General features: G+C 39.2%; 2 protein-coding genes across 5 annotated transcripts in view; one reads left to right on the top strand and one right to left on the bottom strand.

Moving 5' to 3' along the window:
- Window positions 1-739: 739 nt before the first annotated feature.
- Window positions 740-17,319, top strand: HAPLN2 (hyaluronan and proteoglycan link protein 2). Of its 3 annotated transcripts, XM_063440446.1 has the most exons (7): window positions 740-814; window positions 4,706-5,027; window positions 8,407-8,520; window positions 9,488-9,841; window positions 12,741-12,857; window positions 15,889-16,071; window positions 16,390-17,319. In XM_063440446.1, exons 3-7 carry the CDS (start codon window positions 8,427-8,429, stop codon window positions 16,671-16,673), a joined length of 1,032 nt encoding a protein of 343 aa, XP_063296516.1. In that variant the 5' UTR covers window positions 740-814; window positions 4,706-5,027; window positions 8,407-8,426; the 3' UTR covers window positions 16,674-17,319. The 3 variants fall into 3 exon arrangements, with proteins under 3 accessions (XP_063296516.1, XP_063296517.1, XP_063296515.1); XM_063440447.1 differs by lacking the exon at window positions 740-814 and having other exon boundaries at window positions 4,640-5,027; window positions 9,488-9,784; XM_063440445.1 differs by lacking the exon at window positions 740-814 and having other exon boundaries at window positions 4,640-5,027.
- A 1,623-nt stretch (window positions 17,320-18,942) lies between these two features.
- The window catches only part of BCAN (brevican), a 53,746-nt gene continuing 52,188 nt past the window's right edge, over window positions 18,943-20,500 (bottom strand). For both annotated transcript variants that reach the window (XM_063440276.1, XM_063440277.1), the window contains exon 14: window positions 18,943-19,828. In XM_063440276.1, coding sequence (XP_063296346.1) covers window positions 19,818-19,828 — 11 coding nt within the window. In that variant the 3' untranslated portion in view covers window positions 18,943-19,817. The remainder of the gene's footprint in view (window positions 19,829-20,500) is intronic.

Here is a 20,500-nt window from a genome sequence, read left to right as displayed (position 1 = left end):
ACACGGTAAGCAAGCCTTGTTTTGAGATACCTTCTTTCTATATTTGTAACTGTATGGTATATACTGTATACAACTGTCAGAATAGAAACGAATGCTGACTGATAGGGGGATATAGAGTAGTCATTGAGAGTCAAGTTTAGATTTCCAGCCTTTTAACACAATTTTTGTCATTACAGTGGGTATATTACGGTTCTCTATATCTTTCTTGGGCGTTTTTAGAATTTTCTCCTGAATGAGAATATTTAAATAAATTGGGAAAGAGAAAAGCAAATCATTCAAGTGATAACAATGATATCAATGTCATAATTTACATGTAAGGTATAATTTTATTTTTAGGAATTTGTGAGGCTTGATTTAATTATGAATCTTCAATAAAAGTTATGTTTTAATCATTGACACCACACTCCTTACTACGAATGAAGATATCTGGGAATGGTTCGTAGTGTGCAAACAAATCACTGTTCATCTCGAAATTGTTTTTTAGTAACTGGCTTTGATTTTATTCTTTTGAGGAAACTTCTCAAATTATCACAATCTGTTCGAAAATCTGTTCAAGTGATTTATCTGAAGAAGTCACCATTAAAGTCTACGGGAAATTTGATAAATAAATCATTTGAAAATATGTTTTGTAAAAGATTGTGATAATTTTAAAAGCGTATCCAAAAGCATTAAATCAAGGTCTTTTTTGTCTTTTTCAGAAGAAACTGCCCAGTACTGGACCTGGGCTGGAAACCACTGGGATGAGGAACTTGTTCGACATCTGTCTATTTATCACTGATATGCAGAGATCTGGTTCCCATATGATGGTTCAGAGGTAAGAGACCTATCTATTATAAAAGCACAAAGAACCCAATGTCTATATAAATCTCCTATATTCTACCCCCTATTAATACAAACACCATTAGTTTTCTTTCTTAAGTGATCCAATGGCAAGCTTGCTGGGTGTTCTGTTTGTAGTGGAATGAACACTGTTACATACTTTGTATTCCCTTTTTTCGGCTGTCCGTACCCCCCGTTCGTTTACCGAACCAACTTTGTGTGGTCCCCTTTGTGACGGACCGCTGGCACTCTGACTGAGTATCTCCGCCAATCGATGCTCGTAGCGCTTGCCGAGGACTCTGAGCACTCCAACTGACACCATCAGCACTGCGGACCCCACTTCCAGCGATGCAGCTGTGCTGGGGTCTCGCCGTCTCTCACCCACCCTGGATCCACGACCAGGATACAGCTCCCAGTGGGTGATACACAAATAAACCTTTATGCAGGGTAAAATACAGCTATTAGCACAGGGGCCATAGTAGGAAGGCAGGAGGCTAGCCAGTAGTCCCCTCCAGGCACAAGTGACGAAGGGCACTTCGTCACACCCTTGTTCACAAATCATGTTTGGGTTTGATTAGAAGATTGTGCTTGTCCCATTCTAAATATAATAGGAATGAGGCTTAATGATTAATCTGTGGGTAGGTATTAATGTTTCTTTTGAATATGATACTGGAAGACACGGCTAATGGCCATTAACATATCAAGTGACATCCTATCTAAGCGTGAATCTAGACATATGGCAAGCTAGAGAGTTAGTTAATATTTAAACCAGATTTCCAGGCCACTTGTGTAACTACTCACACCTTACAGAGCAGCTCTGTTGGGGTCCCAGCTTCAAAGAGGAATTAAGGCTATAAACCTTCTGACCTAACATGCAATCAAACTGGCCCCTTTTGAAAATGTATTTTTGAAGTGTTTTAGAACGTTGTATATTTTTCTGTAGAGGATCATGGGAGGAAAAGCCCTGTATTATAGTATGGGAGAGCCCATGTAGGGGTCTGTGCATAAAAGCCGTGTGTGGACAAAATAAAATGAGTTGAATCCCAGGACTGTGTTCTGTCCAGTTACTGGGGGATTTTCTTAGATATTTAACTGCTTCTTCAGCTGCAAGGATAATATATGGTATTGCTAGGTATTGGTGCTCAGCTACACTGTTAATTTATTTATTTTGTGTTTTTGCCCAATACACCGCCATCCTGCCTGCTGCTCTGGGTGTCTGGCTGCATATTTTGGGATTATTCTTGTTACCGTCCTCAGTTGAGGCCCTGGGGAGATAGCGCAGCTAAGCGGACAAGGGCACATGTAGGAGTGTGGGGATAGATGCATGGGATTGGTTGGGAAAGAGTGTGTGGGTGGGATTATGTGCTGTGTAAGTTAGTGTGGGGAAGGTCTTACCTCAGTGCCACTTGGTATTCGGGCCAGAAAACAGCTTCCCTCCCGCCCGCCCTATTAGTATATTTAGTCACAGCTAGCCGGGGGTATGTCCTTGCCAATTGAGTTTGAGGTTACGTTTAAGTATATGGAATGAGATGAACAAGTTTTTAAGGTCTCAACCTCCCCTGCTTCAAAAGGTTAACATTAGGGTGCCTGAGGTGTCGTGCCCATCGAGCGTGGATAAGGTCGGCTGATGGCGGGCATTGGAGAGATATGATTTTTATGACGAGGGGGGAGGTGAGAGGGAGTGGTGATTAGGAACCACTCTATGTTTATTGGCAAGGACGGTTGGGTCACTGTATAACACTATGTGTGGAGTTATATATGTATATATGTTAATTTATGCTTATTTATGTCTAACGTTTTTGGTTACAGAAAAAGAAGAGATTTAATAAATAAAGTTATGGATGTGTTATGCAGTAATTTAGTTTGTGATAATAAATGCTGTGGCCTGTTTCATCCATACTAAGTGGTCTGTCGTTACTGGGGGGTTGAATGGGGTTAGATTTTGTTCTAGGCTGCATCGCGATTCCCCACTACGTACATACATGGCTCATGTTGAGCTGGTTTCTTTAACACACCTGCAGTTACTATTACTTTACGGCCATTAGACTGATACATGGAGGCACTGATCAGGTATATATTATATAAGAATACCACTTATTACTTTGTTTCACTCTGCATATATTGGCAGCAGATTATAAAGTACAGTAGTACATTGGGAAACTGTAACTGCTTCATTGCTTTGAAGTGGTTTTAGTGTATGGAGCTCTTCCATTTATCATTAAACAGATCTTAATGTTTTAATGCTAAATTAGAGTCACCAGCAGCCAATCCTCTCTGTGCTGGTTGGGCTAATGAGGAACTTTTAACCTTAGGAGCAATGGGTGGCTCTGATTGGCTGGGAGTGTCAGCTGACTCAAATGGCCATTTTTTCATTAAACACTGAATTCTGCTGACACAGAAAATCAATTGTGTGTGTGTTATTTACTAAACAGTGGCGTGCAGTGATATAAAGCCTATACAATAGATACGACTAATACCTAAACAAATGTGGGGTAGTTATTATGGACTACCATCCCCAATATGCTCTAGCTGCCAGACTGAAATTAGGTGACGGCTAACGTGTAATCTGGGGTTGTGATCAGTGGATGCCATTACTTATTGTGTGCGCTCCGTTCTCCCCCGGTGCACCCGTTGTCATTAAGCTCTCCCATTCCCTGTATCAGTGATTGACATGAATATATGCGTATTAAATATAACGTGATCAACAGGTTGAGAGCAGAATTTCTGTGATATACATATAAAATCTTCTATTTTCTGACAGCTCCTAGTCTAGCAACTCTCCTTTCCACGTCAGGCCCTATTTAAACCCGGAACTGCAGAGATTCCCAAGAGGATACACGTGACGTACTATTTCAATAGGTTTATCGCACAAACCGCAATCATTAGCTCAACATCACCCTTATGATATATGCACGTTAAGTTGAGTGCAGTCTATATGTGAATGCAGATGTTGTTATTATTATTATTATTATTATTATTATGTTATTATTTATATAGCGCCATCAAATTCCGCAGCGCTTTACAATGGGTGGACGAACAGACATGTAGTTGTAACCAGACAAGTTGGACACACAAGAACAGAGGGGTTGAGGGCGCTGCTCAATGAGCTTACATGCTAGAGGGAGTGGGGTAAAATGACACAAAAAGGTAAGGATAGTATTAGACTAGTGACAGTTGCAGGAGAGGAATCAGTCAGGAGCTATTAACAGTTTAATTGATACGCTTTTATGGAGAAGTGGGTTTTTAACGATTTTTTGAAGGAGTGGAGACTGAGCATCTAACGGAGGAGGGATGTATATGTGTGTTCACATTTATGCATTGCAGGTTACTGACAATGACTTGATGCGCAGTTGTATTCTGACAGATAACCTGGTGCTTTCAGCCAATCACAGCTTAGTTTTCCTACAACTTTGTTTAGGTTTAAATCTCGTCTGCCTTGCTCTGCACTGTTTTCCAAAAACACACTACTTTTTTTTAGCAGGAAATATTTCTTTTACTTACCAGTTACATATAATGACATAGTTTCCAATTCTTTTTCTCAGTTTGCTTTTTCGCTTAAAAGCCATTAATAAAAAGAAAAAAAAAAAAAAAACTACAGACCTTTCAAGGAAAATAAAATAAATGATGTGAATTATGTTGGCATAAGATTCCCTTTAATTAGCCTCGCACATGCTAACTGCATTATTGGAAGCAGTGGAGAAGGGGGGGGAGGCAGTAAACAGGTGACATGATAAAGATGGCCCCATTATATTGAGGGTTATCTAAAGGTTGACCAGCACACTGAGACTATTTTTGTCTGCTCGTGTGGGCTGGGAAGTTGGACAGAAGCAGATACTAGGTTTATCCAGAACTTACATCCACATGTTGACATTTCCCTCAAACTCAGTGACTCTGCATCATCGAGACGCACAGGCCTGGCATTGACAAGCTGTCCCCGGCCAGAACAATGACAGATTGTATCCCCTGCTTTTCTCATGGTTCCACAAGGGAAGTCAACGACAGACACACAAACTGTTTACTGACTCCTTAACAGAAGGGCAACTGGGACAGACAGGCTTCCTGTCCTGTGTATTGTGAAAGGACGTGTCACCTTACGGAGACCATCGGAGCTGGTATTGGACTGGATACTGAATAAGAGAACTCGCGACTTGATGATGTCAGGAACATCATGATAAAGGGGAGAAGAACGAAAACAATCATCTCATAAGGTAAGACTTTCTCATAAAATATTCCCTTTTTATTTATTTAATTGAACGGGAGCTTTAGTTGGAGGGAACAAAAAGTTGTGAGTTTCTCCTAAATAGTTTTAATATGATTTTTTTTTTTAAACTGGGTGATGAAACCAAGTAGTTATCCAGAATAAAAATTATCTGTATCATAAACTGAGCGACACGTCTTGCAGAACAGCTTAATAATCTATATGAAAAAATGTATATTATAAATATATAGTTTTAGAATCTGAACTGGAAGAATAAGTGACTTAAAGAATTTCTCTAAAATGTGAAATTCGCTTAGTTTTCCCTTTAGTTAATTACCTTGTCTATAATACTTTTTTGTGTCTGAATCAAACAACAAGATACAATGTCATACAATGTTATTTCCTTAAGTGGAAACTGGTGGGAATTCATCACGATTTTAAAATTTACGTCTACATTTTCAGCTCTGCTATTTTGGTCTTAAATGTGAAATTCACATTGAATTCACATTTCGAATTCCCGACAATTGTCACTTTAGTGAATAACGTTCATTGTATTCAGCCATGATACTGTATGTCTGAAATAATCAAATAAAAAGTGCACGGGTTGGGGGACATTTCTCGCAAACTTTTTAATTGTCTGATACTTGCTACATTGTTACTCTTGTTACATTAACCAATGTGTGGTTTTATGGGAATTGTGTAATATATTCTCTGACTTAGAGCATTCTAAGTAATTTCAAAGTGAATTTCAAATTTAACCCCTTAAGGACACAACTTCTGGAATAAAAGATAATAATGACGGAATATTTCTGTCATGTGTCCTTAAGGGGTTAAGGCCAAACTACCCGAATTGGACTCTTAGCTGACTTAGAGAATTTTTCAGTTTCGCTATTTTGACTTGAAATTTTAAATTCACTTTGAATTCTCTTTTTAGTAAATAGCTGTGATGGAGTCCACATTATTGATCTATAAAATATTGATAAATATACATCACTGGACTTATAGGTTACACAAATGATTATTCACTATGAATTTCAAGTGGAAGGCCACAGTAGCCAAACGGAAAGCATAGCTGACTGAATTGTTTCCAATTTCATAATTTTTACTTTTAAATTAGAAATTTACTTTGAATTCTTACTTTCGAAGTTAATGATGTTGGTGTTTACTTGTGTTAACTCACTGCTAGACATTCATCTTGTAATATAGATAATACATTTATCTTTCTTCACAATATATATATATATCACCTCCCTACTAAGTGGTGATATATCTGCAGTTACCAAATAGTAATCATGTTCCCATTTGATAGTCTGCAGATGTCTCAAAATACTTCCTGTATCTTTAAGGTAACTGGGGATACCCATTTTCCATTGTGAATAATATAAATATAAATATAAACTTAAACCCATATTGGATATATATAATATCCATAAGGGTATCTATCTTAGTACATATTAATAACACTTTTACTTTAAATATATTCATCACTTTATATGCACTTTAAAACACTATTTATATTTGCACTATACAATTTTGGATATACAATTATTATTTTGTTTTCTATTTTATTCTCCTCCTTTCCTTGCTCTATTTTTTATTAAATTTTTTTCATTTTTTGCAATATATCTCTATTCACAGGGTAGATATCAATCAGGCTGGAGGGGGAAGAGCCAGCGGACATGCCGACACTCCTTAGGGGCAGTACGCATCGGCATGCCCGCGGACCACCCCCTCCCATGCCACAACCCCCTCCCTCCGACCTGCACGCATGTGTGATGTGCGGCAGGGTCGGAGTGTTCAGGAGACTCCGGGCGGCGGCTTAGTGACGCTCACGTGGGTTCGTGACGTCACTTCCGCCAACCGCCCGGATAGCTTTAGAATACTTCTGCCAACCACCACTGTCCACCAATGAGAATAATAACAAATAAAGGCGCCAAGAATTTCCACCAATTAAAGGTATATACACACATCTCCCCACATAGGGAGAATGTAAACTTTACTGTGATTGGACAAGATGCACTTAACTCATTAAAGGGGAAGACCCAAAATACATTTAAAAATGAAGAGGACCAACACTACTGCTGACTGAAGAAGCTCTATTTTGAGAGTGAAACGCGTATTGGCCATTTTTAAAGGACTTTTATTGAGGACTTTTTATAGATACATTTATTTTGTTTTAATTTATTACATCTTAATAAATGTGTTACTTTTTTCATCCAAGTCCTTTTTTGGAGCCTCCAAGGAATCTTCATAGGGGTAGTGCCATCCCCATTTGTATTGGCATTAAACCTATATACCTAGAGCCGGGACCCATAGGCTCAGGACCAGGTGAGTACCACATTTATTAACACATACCTGTGTTCTTCCATTGCCAAAATCTACACATTGGTCCATTCTCTCTTATGTGTTTGAGAATTACTCCGAGCCGAAGTAGAAGGGTGGTGCTACCATAATAAGCACACAAGCCTCAATACGGAGCCAGTGTTTCTATATACAGGCTCCTTGAAATGTGAGTGTACAAGTTCACTACGATATTATTATTATTATTATTGCACTGCCACTTTATATACCATCTGCACTATATTGTATCTTTTTGTATTTTTTTGTACATGTACTTTATACTGCACCATTGAACGAATAACGTTTGGTAAGCTGTTTATGTGTTTGAGTGCTCCACTTATAGGTGTAGGTCTTTGTTACTTACACCGCACTATAATCTACATATTTGTTTAGTGGAATTGAGGATATCTCCACACAAGTGTATAGAGCTGCCTGTAAATCATTTTCATCTTTTAAGCACTTTGTTACACACATTCCTCCGTAAAAAGAGGTAACCTGTGATTGGTATTCATAGATTCATCTTGTAATACTCTACAAATAACAATACTTATAATACATTGTAGGGATAAAAATAAAGAGACAGAATTGTTAGAATTTCCCAAATGCAATAACTTGTCATTTTATTCCACTAAATATTTTCTTATAGCCCTGAGTATAAAGGGGATTTGTTCGTGAAACTAAAAGTGTGTTAAAATAGCAAACCAACCCCCCACCACTCCTTACTGGTTCTGTTAGTATCCCTCATACTACACTGTACAGAAACAGGCTGTAAAGACTAGGCCCAGTATTTTGGGGATTAGAATAGGAATTGTCAAAAACAAGCAAACAAAAGAAAAAAATGAATAAAATAAAACGGCTCTAACAAATAGAGTAGGATAAATGTTAAAACTAAAATTAGCACGAAAAAGCATGACTGTGAAATTATGTAAATGTTACGCGATTTTTATTTTTTTACTTCAAATTTTTAAATGTCGTTATGGAAAATCAAGCTAAAATTGTTTGTGTTCAGTTTGAAAGTGATTCATTCATTGTGTTTTTATGGTTTTCAGACAAACCCGATGTGTTCTTCATGAGGATGAAAAGGGTCTATTTACTGTGGATTTTCTGGTTTTCCATCTGCTACGCCGATTCTAGTATCTATCGCAATGCCGACCGGAATCAAGGTCTGAGATATTCACCCAGCCACCATGATACTAACGCTCACTACGGGGAGGGACACACACATTACACGCTGCACAATATATTCAATAAACTGGGAATTATACATTTTAGATAGATTTTAATAATAGCGGAGTTTGATCATTTTTAGATAAGATAATTTGGCCTAAAATGTTACATTCTCAAGTAGCCTTGTTTGAATGTTTTCTTTGGCATACATATATTTAAGGGTATTGTTTAATTGCATCATATACAGTGTGTTGCAGTAGTTATGGTACCACAAATGCCCTGATCCCCCATTTGTAAGTATTCAAACCATTTTAGAACAGTTTGACTTCCTACTTTGTGCCCATTGTTCTTCTCCCTATCTCCACTATGTCATGCAGAGAGCTACCAGCTCTCTGTCTTGGGTAAATTCTGCACTGTAGGGGTGTTATCTCATTGGGTGAACACTATTAGCATGCTGTGATTACTAACAATAGGGGGTGCAATGGCACTCCCAACACTGTAACCACTATAATGCACGTTAGGGGCTGTGGTTCTGTTTTTTTGTTTTTTTTTATGTGTTACTGCAAACCCACTCTGGACATTGCTGTCACTTTGTCAAACATTGACATGTTGGAAGAAATTGTCCCCATTTGGAACTAGTGTTTACATAGTATTGATATACAGAATGCTTTTTTGGTTGATGTATTTTTATATAAATATGGACTTTGACAATAGGATAAAATGGTTACATAATTTAAAAAAAATGATGATCTGGAGCTACCATACAGCAGACACCATGAGTGTAATTAACTAATGAAATATACAGAAGTAGAAATTTGGGGTGCTCAATCACATGTATCTCTCAGTTTCAAATACAGGGAATCCAAAAACTCAAGGTCCATTTGGCCTGATTGCAATGGTAGTTCTTAAGATGTAAATCTCTAATACCACTAATAATTTTAAGTACATTCATTGTCTCCATAGATGAATCTCCAGTTTCAAAATATTTGCTCAATCCTATTCACAACGTGATCATAACCCAAAGAGGATCCAACGTAACTCTTCCTTGTATGCTGCGCTGGAGACCAAGGAGCTACAAAGTCAAATGGAGCAAGATTAACCCTGTTGACCCATTGGAGAACCTTATCATCATCTCAAACGGGAAGCAGCATAAGAACTATGACAAGCTGAAAGGTCGGGCCCGTCTGAGACGCAGCCACCGGCTCGATGCCTCTCTGGTGATAACCAATGTGTCCTTGGAGGATGAAGGACGATACAAATGTGAGCTGGTGAATGGACTAGAAGATCATAGCTTGACTTTATCATTACATCTGGAGGGTAAAGTTATGGTTACATCCTCTAAAAATGTAGTTATTAAAATTATGTCTCATATTATTAGGGCCAGGTCCATGAAACCCATCTGATGTCAAGGGAAGACTCTCTAAGCACCAAAAAAACTTCAACATAATATTGTGGTCTGGTGCATAGAAATTGTCCATGCAGCCAACGATTTTACATTTCTGAGAAAAGGCAGTTTTTACATTTGTCCCTAAAGCCACTGCTAGTGTCTGTTACTCAGACAGCCACCTGAGGTCATTCATGGTGCAGTTCTGCAATCTTTGACAGCAAACACTCCCCATATAAATACATTGAACCAATTCTTCTCTATCAAGAGATGCTGATTTGTCGTAGTTCGGTGATTGTGTGCATGTGCACTAGTTCCCCCAATGTTTTCAATGAGGAAGCTTTGGCTTGACTGAGATCCTCTGTGATGATGATCTCAGCCAGGGAAAGAGCAGCAGCCCAGTGACTAAGTACCAACGGCTATACACCAGTATACAAAGCCTTTAGATCAAATTCACTGCATCAATAAACTATAAAGAAACAAGGGGGCTTTAGAAATAAGTGTAAAATATATATATTCATCCTTGTTGGGAGCTCCCTTGAGAAGGAATCCCAACACTTATTTTAAGTAATCTTCAATATCTATAAAGTATAGAGAAGCCTCCGATGGTGTCATAACCTTTGTTTCTAAATAGATTGTGAGAATATTTTTAATATTTATCTTGGAACAAAGTGCTCATCCATCTCAGCACACAGAGTCCTGTGTCTGCAGTCACTTAGAGGTTTCTTTTACTTAAACCTTACCACATACACAGTAGACATGTGCAATTAGTTTCGGTTCGAATTAAAATTCGGCTGAATTTTGGGTAATTCGGACATTTGGGTGCTTACAAATGTCCGAATAGTTGAATTGCCGAAGTGCCAAAATTACCGAAATTCCAAAGTGTAGTAGTGCCGAAGTGCCGAATTGCTGAAGTGCCGAAGTTCCGAGGTGTCAAAGTGCTGAAGTGCCGAAGTACAGTATTGCCTAAGTACTAATATACTTACCCAGTGAAAGAAGAAGAATGTTACACTTTATAAAATTTCAAATAAAAAGTATACAAACATAAGCAATCAAGTAACATACATTCATATAAAATGTAAGTTACTTGGCCAGTCAGTGTAATGACAGCAATGAATAAGTAGATAACTCCCTAATTCCCACGGTATTAGGGAGCTATCTACTAAAAGGCTGAAAGACCTGAATTGGTCTTTCAGACAAATTTACTAATACTAAGTAAAGATTACTTAGTATTAGTAATTTATGCCCCTATTCGCTATACCGCGAGTAGGGGCACATCTATTAAACAGTGAGCAGACTGTGGTGGCCACAAGCCACAGGCTGCTCACTGTTTACTAGACATGCCCCTACTCGCGGTATAGCGAGTAGGGGCATAATTTACTAATACTAAGTAATCTTTACTTAGTATTAGTAAATTTGTCTGAAAGACCAATTTAGGTCTTTCAGCCTTTTGGTAGATAGCTCCCTAATACTGTGGGAATTAGGGAGTTATCTACCAAGCGGCTACAACAAAAGTCCCAAAATGCCAGAGTTCCGAAGTTGCCGAAGTGCCGAAATAGCCGAAGTTCTGAAGTGGCGAAGTGTTCAAGTTCCGAAGTTCCGAATTGCCGAAGTCCCGAATTGATGAAGTCCCGAATTTCGGAATGCCGAACCGAAACAAATATTTTCCCCATGCACATGCCTAATACACAGGAGAGATTCCTTGATTCTTCTAATGTACTTTCTGTATTGTCAAAAGGACAGACGGTGGATGTTAAATAGGGGGGTGGGAGTGTTTTGTCAAGGCAACAACAAGCACTTCTTGGGCAAAGTGCTAATTATGGACGAATCAGCATGGAAACCAATAGAATCTCTCTCAGCATTTAGGAGTTTTCACCTAAAATAACATTTGTTTTATTTTGATAAATCTCCCTTGAAGATTACGCCTTTTGATGATATTGATTAAATTACCGGAGAACACCGTGCAGTATCTCCTGGATAAGGACCACACAATGTTCCATTTATTAATGGCTTATCTGTTGTGGTATCTACGTAAATATTAATACAGTATGCCTGCCTGGCACTAGTGTTTGTAAGATGAGATCTGCCAATTGGCAATGTTGGTGCTTTAGTTACAGAGTGCGTGATGTTGGTAGATTCCCATGTTACAAAATGGTATAAATATCTCCAGTGAAACTAAAATTAGTGAATTTTAGGGATGTGCATGGGCAAATAATTTGGTTTGGTACTTCCGAAATTCGGGGCTTCAGCAATTTGGCACTTCGGGAATTCGGCACTTTGGTTCAGCACTTCTTAAATTCGGGACTTTGGCAATTCGGGACCAAGGGGAAGGGTAAATATTAACGCCAAAAGTCTTAAGAACAATCTGACCCTTTTTCCTTTGTCACTCAACTTCTCCTATTGTGTGATTGCTCCTCCAACTGATTCATTTTCCATAGAAACATCTTGTGATGGAAAATGTCCTTTTTCAGTGTAGAACATAATTATAGTATGATAATGTGGACATTTCACATTCTAATAAGTCTTTTGAAATATTCTGTTAAATAATATATTTTGGATAAACAATGAAGATGTGATACTTCCTCATTCTAATGCAAAATGGGATTTTTTATTTTTTTGATAACAAAAAAGCATATCGGCACACCCAAACCTTCCTTTAACCATAATCACAGATAGGCTCTATAATATGCTATATTGGGTATCGTGCTTGGAGTGGCCCTTTACAGACCACTGTCCTAGGAAATGTAATACTTTTAATGTTTAATGCTTTAAAACCCTGAATCTGAGGTAGTTTCTGCCCAGTAATTTCTAATTTGCTCCTTTATTTTGCAGGGGTGGTTTTCCCCTATCAGTCCAAGGAAGGACGCTACCATTATAACTACGTCGAGGCACGTCAAGCTTGTGAAGAGCAAGATGGCCGAATGGCCACGTTTTCACAGCTCTATCAAGGTAAGGATATTATAGAGGATTCTGGTATACCTGGTGTATGCATAGAGGAGAGGGAGTCTAACTAACACTAAGTCGCTCACACTGGGAAACAAAATAGGGATTCACAAAAACCTATGAAAAGTAATAGAAGGACAACTCTCTAAGAGATAGTGTATATAGACCAGGAGCTGACTAGTGATAATGGCTTAGTGAAATGATTGAAGTGTAGAATCTTAGAATAAATTAAATAAAGTTAAATAAGGTACTGTGCCTTTAAGAGATATAAAATAGAATAAAAAATGAATAAAAAATGATGGAAATTTAAAAAATAGATGGACAGAGAATGTAACTGATATACATCAGAATGGAGGTAGAATTGAAGCAGATATTGCACATAAGAAATGCACACACATAATTTAAAAATTCAAAATGAAATAGATGAGGTACTGTGCCTTTAAGAGATATAAAACAAGAGTTGGCGTTAGAGAGTGAGTGGATTAAAAATATCACTAATAGACATCAGAGTAGAGGTAGTAATGAAATGGATGGTAGAAAGTGGAAAAAATAGAATCAAATAAAATGAAATAAGCGTATTTATCAATGTGCAGTGTTGGTGTCTCTAACCCTGAAAGATACAGGGTGAAATGAGACTTCCACTAGATATTATACTTTGTATCAGCAAAGATGAAAACAAAATCAGATAGAATAGCAACGCAGTATATAGAACTGCTGGCTTAGAGCAATGAATATCGCTGTAGACTGAAGTAAATTGCAATGATTTGCAGAAATTGGGTCAAATAAAAGAAACCAGTTTATTAACGAAAACTATGTAAAAACCATAAAATATATATCAGGAACAGTCCATGTTGGTATTACCAGTCTGATGAATGTCAATTGGTGAACCCTCGGATCGGCTGAGGATGGACGTGGATTGAATAGTACCAAGTCGCCTGCTGGATGCAGCTGCCGGTGAGGACGGCGTGCGTCCGTGTGCACGTCCCAACAGGAACTCACTCCAGGGGACGGACAAGATCGGCGATTTCGGTATACGTGTTCACCAAGGGTTGCTTGTGTGGGATGACGTTTTGCTGGTGTAGTTAATCTGTATCCTACCAGACCCACCAAGACCCACCTCCCTGATGGTGAATAAGGTGAAGAACCCTATCATGACAAAAGGCAGAAAAGCATATGCCCTGAGAGCCGGCCACTAATGGAGAAAGGCATCCACCACCAAACTCTCCACATCTGGGAGCCAGTTGTAGTACCTCAAATGTTGATGACCCACCAGGGATAAGAAAATATCCAGAGTGAATGGACCTTGACACTCCTCAAGACAAAGGGAAAACGGATCAACTTATCTTATCATAGGAGGCACTCCAGCAACTGGAGACGATCTGCGACTAGGTTGTTCCAGCCAGAAGGTAGCCTCCTGGAGAAATATGTACTTGTTCAGGCAATACTGGTGAATATTCCACTCAGTCAGGAATCTGGAGCAGGTGCCTTCTATATGGTTGATGCACCAAACCACTTACATATTGTCCATGTGGAGAAGGAGGAAACAGTCCTGCAGGTCTTTTCTGAAGCTGCAATTTTCAAATGAGCCCTCAATGAGCTTAGGGCAATTTATGAGCAGGGATTGTTCTTTGGATGTCCACACACCCTGTAGAATGACTGTAGCGGTTGTGTCCCAACTTAGACAGCTCGCATCTGATCCAGTATGGCTAGAGCCGAAGATTGTCCTGCTGTTCCAGGTGTCCATATTGTAAAGCCACCAGGTGAGTTCCAAGTGAGTCTAGTTTTAGGGCCTAGGAAAATTGCCTTGCTTGAGGAGGACAAGATCCTGACCAGACAACTTAGAGGAACCACGTCCATCTCCGTTATTGCAAAAATAGTTCCCAATGGAGGATGTAGGATGGCCATCTGTGAGTCAACATCAAAGACAAGTAATTAGACTGAGTGGTAAGGTTCCAACCCCAATGTTTCCACATTGGTGACAAAGCCAAAATGTCAGTAGACTACTTTTGTGGTTTGCATGCTTCCACAAAGATAATCTCGATCCTGTGCCAGTAACACGATATCATCCAAGTATACGATGGAGTGAATCCCAAGTGAATAACCAGGTTGTGCAGCTTTCTAAAGAACCATGGGGTGGAGGAACTGTCAGGGTACCTGTGGTTATTACCCAGGCAGGGATCCAGCCTGTGGGTCTTCTCCCACCTGATGGGGACACTCATCACATTTCCTCCTCTCATCTCAGCCGTTCAGACGCCGGTAGCTCTGTCCCTATTTATGACGCGGCGCGTGTGGACGCCGATGTCATGGCCCGCCGCAACTTTCACATTTAGACGTTTTGGGGGCATGGCCATCACTTAAAGGGCCAAACTATAAAAAGGAATCCTTTGCAATGAATGTTGTGGTTCTAGCTTGATTGTTCCTATAGTGCATACTCTGGTTTGGTTTATTGGTATTTGACTTAGCTCTGATTTTGACTATTCTGTGTTCTCCTTTCCTTTGACTCGGCTTGTTTATTCGCTTACCTGTTTTCTGGCACCCTTGACCTCGGCTTGTCCCTGACTATTTTCTGTCCTTTCCTATGTTAGTCCGGCCCTTCTAAGGCCCGGTAAACGTTATGCATCCTGCATATTGGATCCCTGTGTCATTTCCAGTCAGATTTTCAAACCTCCTGTCTTGCTGTAAAATTTATTTTTTAGATTTCATCTCTCACAGGCATTTTTACAATGGCAACATCTGTCCTTTGCCACAAAAGACCAACAGGGTCTATTCATTAAAGTGAGAATTGTCAGGAAATCAAAGTGAATTAAGTTTAAGGCCAAGAAAGTCAAAGTAGAAACATTATCCAAGTCCGATATGTTTCTACTTCAGGTAGTTTGGCTTTAAGATGGAAATTCCCTTTGAATTCCAAACAATTCTCATGTTACTGAATATTCCTCCAAACGTATAAATGTATTCTTTTTTTCATAGCCGTAATGTCCACTTGGTGTTCAGAGGATGCAATAAAGATTAAGTGACTTGTTTCCTACCTGTATTTCAGCATGGACAGATGGTCTAGACTGGTGCAATGCTGGATGGACTCTGGATGGGACTGTCCACTACCCTGTAATCGTCCCACGGCAGCCTTGTGGAGGCAATCTTCCTCCGGGGATTCGGAGCTACGGCCCCAAAGACAAAATGAAGGATAGATTTGATGTTTTCTGCTTTACCTCTGCACTAAAAGGTATAAAATTGATTTCAATATTATTATTATTTTTTTTTTTTTTTTTTAAATAGGTATATCTTTTTTTTTTAAATGTAGCGGGTTCCCCAGACCTCATGTTAACCATGAAGGCAGTAAAATGCACCCCGACTCATTTATTGCACATCATGGATGGTTGGAAGTTATAAGAGTTGTTATCAATGATGAAATAAGAGCAGTTCATGGTTTATTCATGTTCCTGTGGTCAGATTGATGTTAGAATGTAGGAGATAAAGACGGTTAAGTATACAGTTTATATTGTGTTTCTCTAACAGGGATGTCATCTGCTGTGTTTTGTAGGCCACGTCTATTATATCCATGGACCAATGAATTACAGAGAAGCTGCGGAGGCCTGCCAGGCCCATCAAGCTGTAATGGCAAAGGTTGGCCATCTCTATGCTGGGTGGAGGTTTGCCGGCCTGGATCAATGTGACGGGGGCTGGCTACTGGATGGAAGTGTTAGATTTCCTATAACCGAACCTCGAGAACGATGTGGGGGCCTGCCAGACCCTGGAGTTAGGAGTTTTGGCTTCCCCAATCCAGAACAGAAACTCTATGGAGTTTATTGCTATTCCTTAATCTAAGACTTTCCTGTGTATGACATATTGCAGAAGATTCCTAGAGATATGTCTGGTCCCCTCTATGAAGACATGTCTAGGATAGGCTTAGATCACGGTGTACCAAGTCTGGCCCTCATTGCTCACAAATTAGCCAAGCTTTCAGGAAAATACTTACTACACTGTTTATTAATTACATGTTAATAGGAGAAATTCTAAAAACCTGGTAGAACAAGAATCTTTGGGGGAAGAAAATCCCAAAGTCTTAACGTTGGCACTTATTCTACAGTATTAGCTTGATCTGGCCAAATTTAAGGATATTTCTGGTAGTGAAGGTCTTCCAGGCCTATTTGCACTTTGACCGATGCCTAATGTAAATAGCTCAAGCTGGGTAGTTACTATGACATTTTGAGTTTTCCAGACAGGGCTCAAATTTTTCTATTGGCTAGTAAAAATTCATCACGGCAATAACTTGCAGTAACGAGAAACGTAAGGCCTGGCTAGTAGCATAGGACTTCAAATTTAAGTTCTGCTCCAGGTATTGTTTGCCTTGATGACAAAATGTTTACGATTCTTCCATACATTAACCCTTTACTTGCACATCTAGCAAATTAATAGTTAAATGCTTGAACAGCATACAAACTTGCAAATTAAACAACGTCACTGCGGTTACTTTGGCAAAATTAACAAAAACATTATCACAGTGAAGTTTGTTTTATAAGAGAGAATCACGGTTTCCTGCATTAATCCCATTACACAAAGTCTTCATAACTAGTGGAGTGATGTGTATATATAGAAGCCTTAAAACACTTTTTGGTTTCTCCAGAACTCCCTGGATTTCACCCAAAATTAGTTTTACGCAGTGATAATTAACCTTTTTTTTTGACGGGATCTTTCATTTGGGCAAGCTATTCTTCATTTAAGTTAACTCATTGACACATTCTCATGGTATACTAAAAATACATTTCACAAAATACTCTTATTAGCGTCTGCAAGCCTCCACTGTGCTGGAGAGGACAGTGCCCCATACTTATTGCACAATAAATTATTTATTATAAAATATACTTTAGTATATTAATTGCCGATTTTTGTCAGTAGATATATAAATATTATTAATAACAATAAATATAGTCTTGCTTCTTAATCACCAATCACTAAAATAGTTTTGCATGTGTGTTTTATTATTTAGAGAACCCCAGAGGGGCAGGGCAGGGGAGAAGGAGACAGAGGGTGGGCGGGAGGGTCAGAGAGGATCTGGGGAGAAAGATGCACAAAGTAGGGGGGGGCGAGGGGAGAGGCATACAGAGGGGTTAGGGAAGGGGAGTAAAACCTAGAAAGGAGAAAGACACACAGAGGGGTGTGGGGTTGCTTGTACCGTGAATATAATTTCTTTGTTTAAAAGGAGTTGAAAGAGACACACACGGTGTTAAATAATAGATGTATTCCTTCTACATTAAAGTGAAGAAAAATAATAATATTGACTTAGAAAGTATCTGTGCCAAAATGGAATATTACCATTTAAGTACTTGCATAAAGTGAAGCATATTCAAGTTACTCCATACATTGTGAAGAGACAGCACTAACATTTTGAGAAAAAAAATCTTGTTATAATAGCATATATTGCTTGGAGTGGTCTTCGTCGTGCTTGTATTTTTGTTTTTAGATTTTTATACTTCATGTGAAAACAAAACTTAGTTGGTGTGAAATCCCCTGCTTAAAGGACCACTATAGTGCCAGGAAAACACTTTTTTTTTCCTGCCGGCTCTAGGGGGTAGAAGGGATTAAACTTACCTCTTTCTCCAGCGCTGGGCGGGGAGCTCTCCTCCTCCTCTCTCTTCTTCCGTCACTGGCTGAGTGCGCATGCGCGGCAAGAGCCGCGCGTGCATTCAGCCAGTCCATAGGAAAGCATTCTCAATGCTTCTCTATGGACGCTGGCGCCTTCTCACTGTGAAAATCACGGTGAGAAGCGCGGAAGCCCTCTAGCGGCTGTCAATGAGACAGCCACTAGAGGCTGTATTGACCCATAGGTAAACATAGCATTAAAAGGTTAATCATAGCTGGACCTGGCACCCAGACCACTTCATTAAGCTGAAGTGGTCTGGGTGCCTATAGTGGTCCTTTAAAAAATGCCACCAGATAGGATATATACACATATAAAGAAGCAAGGGTGACAAAACATTAGGGACCAGTTAATAACCGTTTCTTCATGCTGTTTGTACATACGTTTACTTTTGGCAACCTCATGTCATAAATAACTAAAACAAAAAAATAAATTGTAAAAGTAGAAACTCCGTGAGATCCTTTATTAACATTACCAATTAATATTATTATGTGCCTGTTAAACAACATATTACAGTAGAAACAATATATAAAATACAGATGAAGTACCCAATGAAAACTGGCAGGTGGCGCTGTTTAACATTAAGTTTGCTTTAGGGCCTTTTAAACCTTACCCTTTGTACATAACCTGAAGAACCAAAAGGAGACTCTTGACGAACATGGTACCAGCATAAACATAATTACTATACAGATCTCTTGCTTAAAAGGTTACATTAGTATGAATATAAAAAAGTGTTGCTGAAGGAATGAAAACCAAAAATCTAATTCACCTTCAGAATACATCGATTGAGTGGACAGACCTATTAATAGAATACATCTAGTGATAAGCTTTAGAGAAGATTAAATCAGGGGAATTAGCAGAGGCCATATTGGATCAAGAACGGTCAAGTTACCAAGGGCCTACAAAAACGTTAAGCCTTAGAGTCTCTATTTGAACATAGGTGGTCTATAATTGGAGTTGGCATTTTTATGGGCTCATCAATGGCTTTCTACAAATGAATATCTTCAGTCCTACGTTAATACTTCCTCTAAAAATGTTTGATGTTGACTCAAAGGGACCCTAAACTCCTCTCACACTTTACTGGGATGTTTTAATAGTTTTTTTTTTTAAGAGTGCTTTGGTGCTCAGGTTGTAGTGCAATACATCAGCCTGTACGAGGGGTGGACCCATCCGTAATGAAATGGCATCTTCTAGTGGTCATGTTGGTCACCCTTTTTTCGTTCTTCTCTGGTTCATCTGTAGCCAAAGGGTTCAAGGAATAAATCCCAAAGCTCTTGCATTTAGTCTCTGCGTGAAGGGTTTTGAAGGAGACGGGATCTCAAATGTTCACTTCATTGAAGTGCTGCAAAAAAATTAAATAAATAAAAATGGAGTGATAGACTAGAGACCCTCAGATATTTAGAAGGTATAGGAGCTTAAGCAGGCATGTTTACATCTTCAAAACATTTGCAGTCTGATGACATTAATTTGCCAACATCTGCGGTCAACCCCTCCCATGAAGTGCTTTGCTATTTTGCCGATGTAGTTTAAAGGACCACTCCACAGTCAAAAACATGGGGGGGGGGGGGGGGGGGGGGGGGGATTAGTTGTGAAGTAGATATACCATCAATGAATGCATGCATTCATTTCTCCATGTATGTATTCATTGGGGGGATATATTAAAAGAGCTTGCAAAGCATTGCCCTGGAAGCGATCATCACATGCGCGTGCATTGGTTCATGTGTGCATGCGCCTGCTCATTCATGAGTGCGCACAGTGTTCAGAAACAACGCTGATCTGATGTCTGAGAAGAGGTATGCTGGGGGGAGGCAGCCGCGCTCAAGTAGAACGTGCCTGCCATTTCTGTTGGCTCAGGGGAACTAATAGAAGTAGGAAGGAATCCTCCCTGGCTGTGTGATTGACAGCTAGGGCAGTGTTCAATGTTTTTATAATAATAGAGCCGATTTCTCAAAGAAATCGGCACTTTTATAAAATACTTTTTTAATAAGGTACTCATTACTAATAAAGCACTTCT

The sequence above is a fragment of the Pelobates fuscus genome, chromosome 13, assembly GCF_036172605.1.
Source record: "Pelobates fuscus isolate aPelFus1 chromosome 13, aPelFus1.pri, whole genome shotgun sequence".
In the NCBI taxonomy this organism is placed as follows: domain Eukaryota; kingdom Metazoa; phylum Chordata; class Amphibia; order Anura; family Pelobatidae; genus Pelobates; species Pelobates fuscus.
Note: the sequence above shows the minus strand (reverse complement) of the source record. Positions and strands in the feature narration are given on the sequence as shown.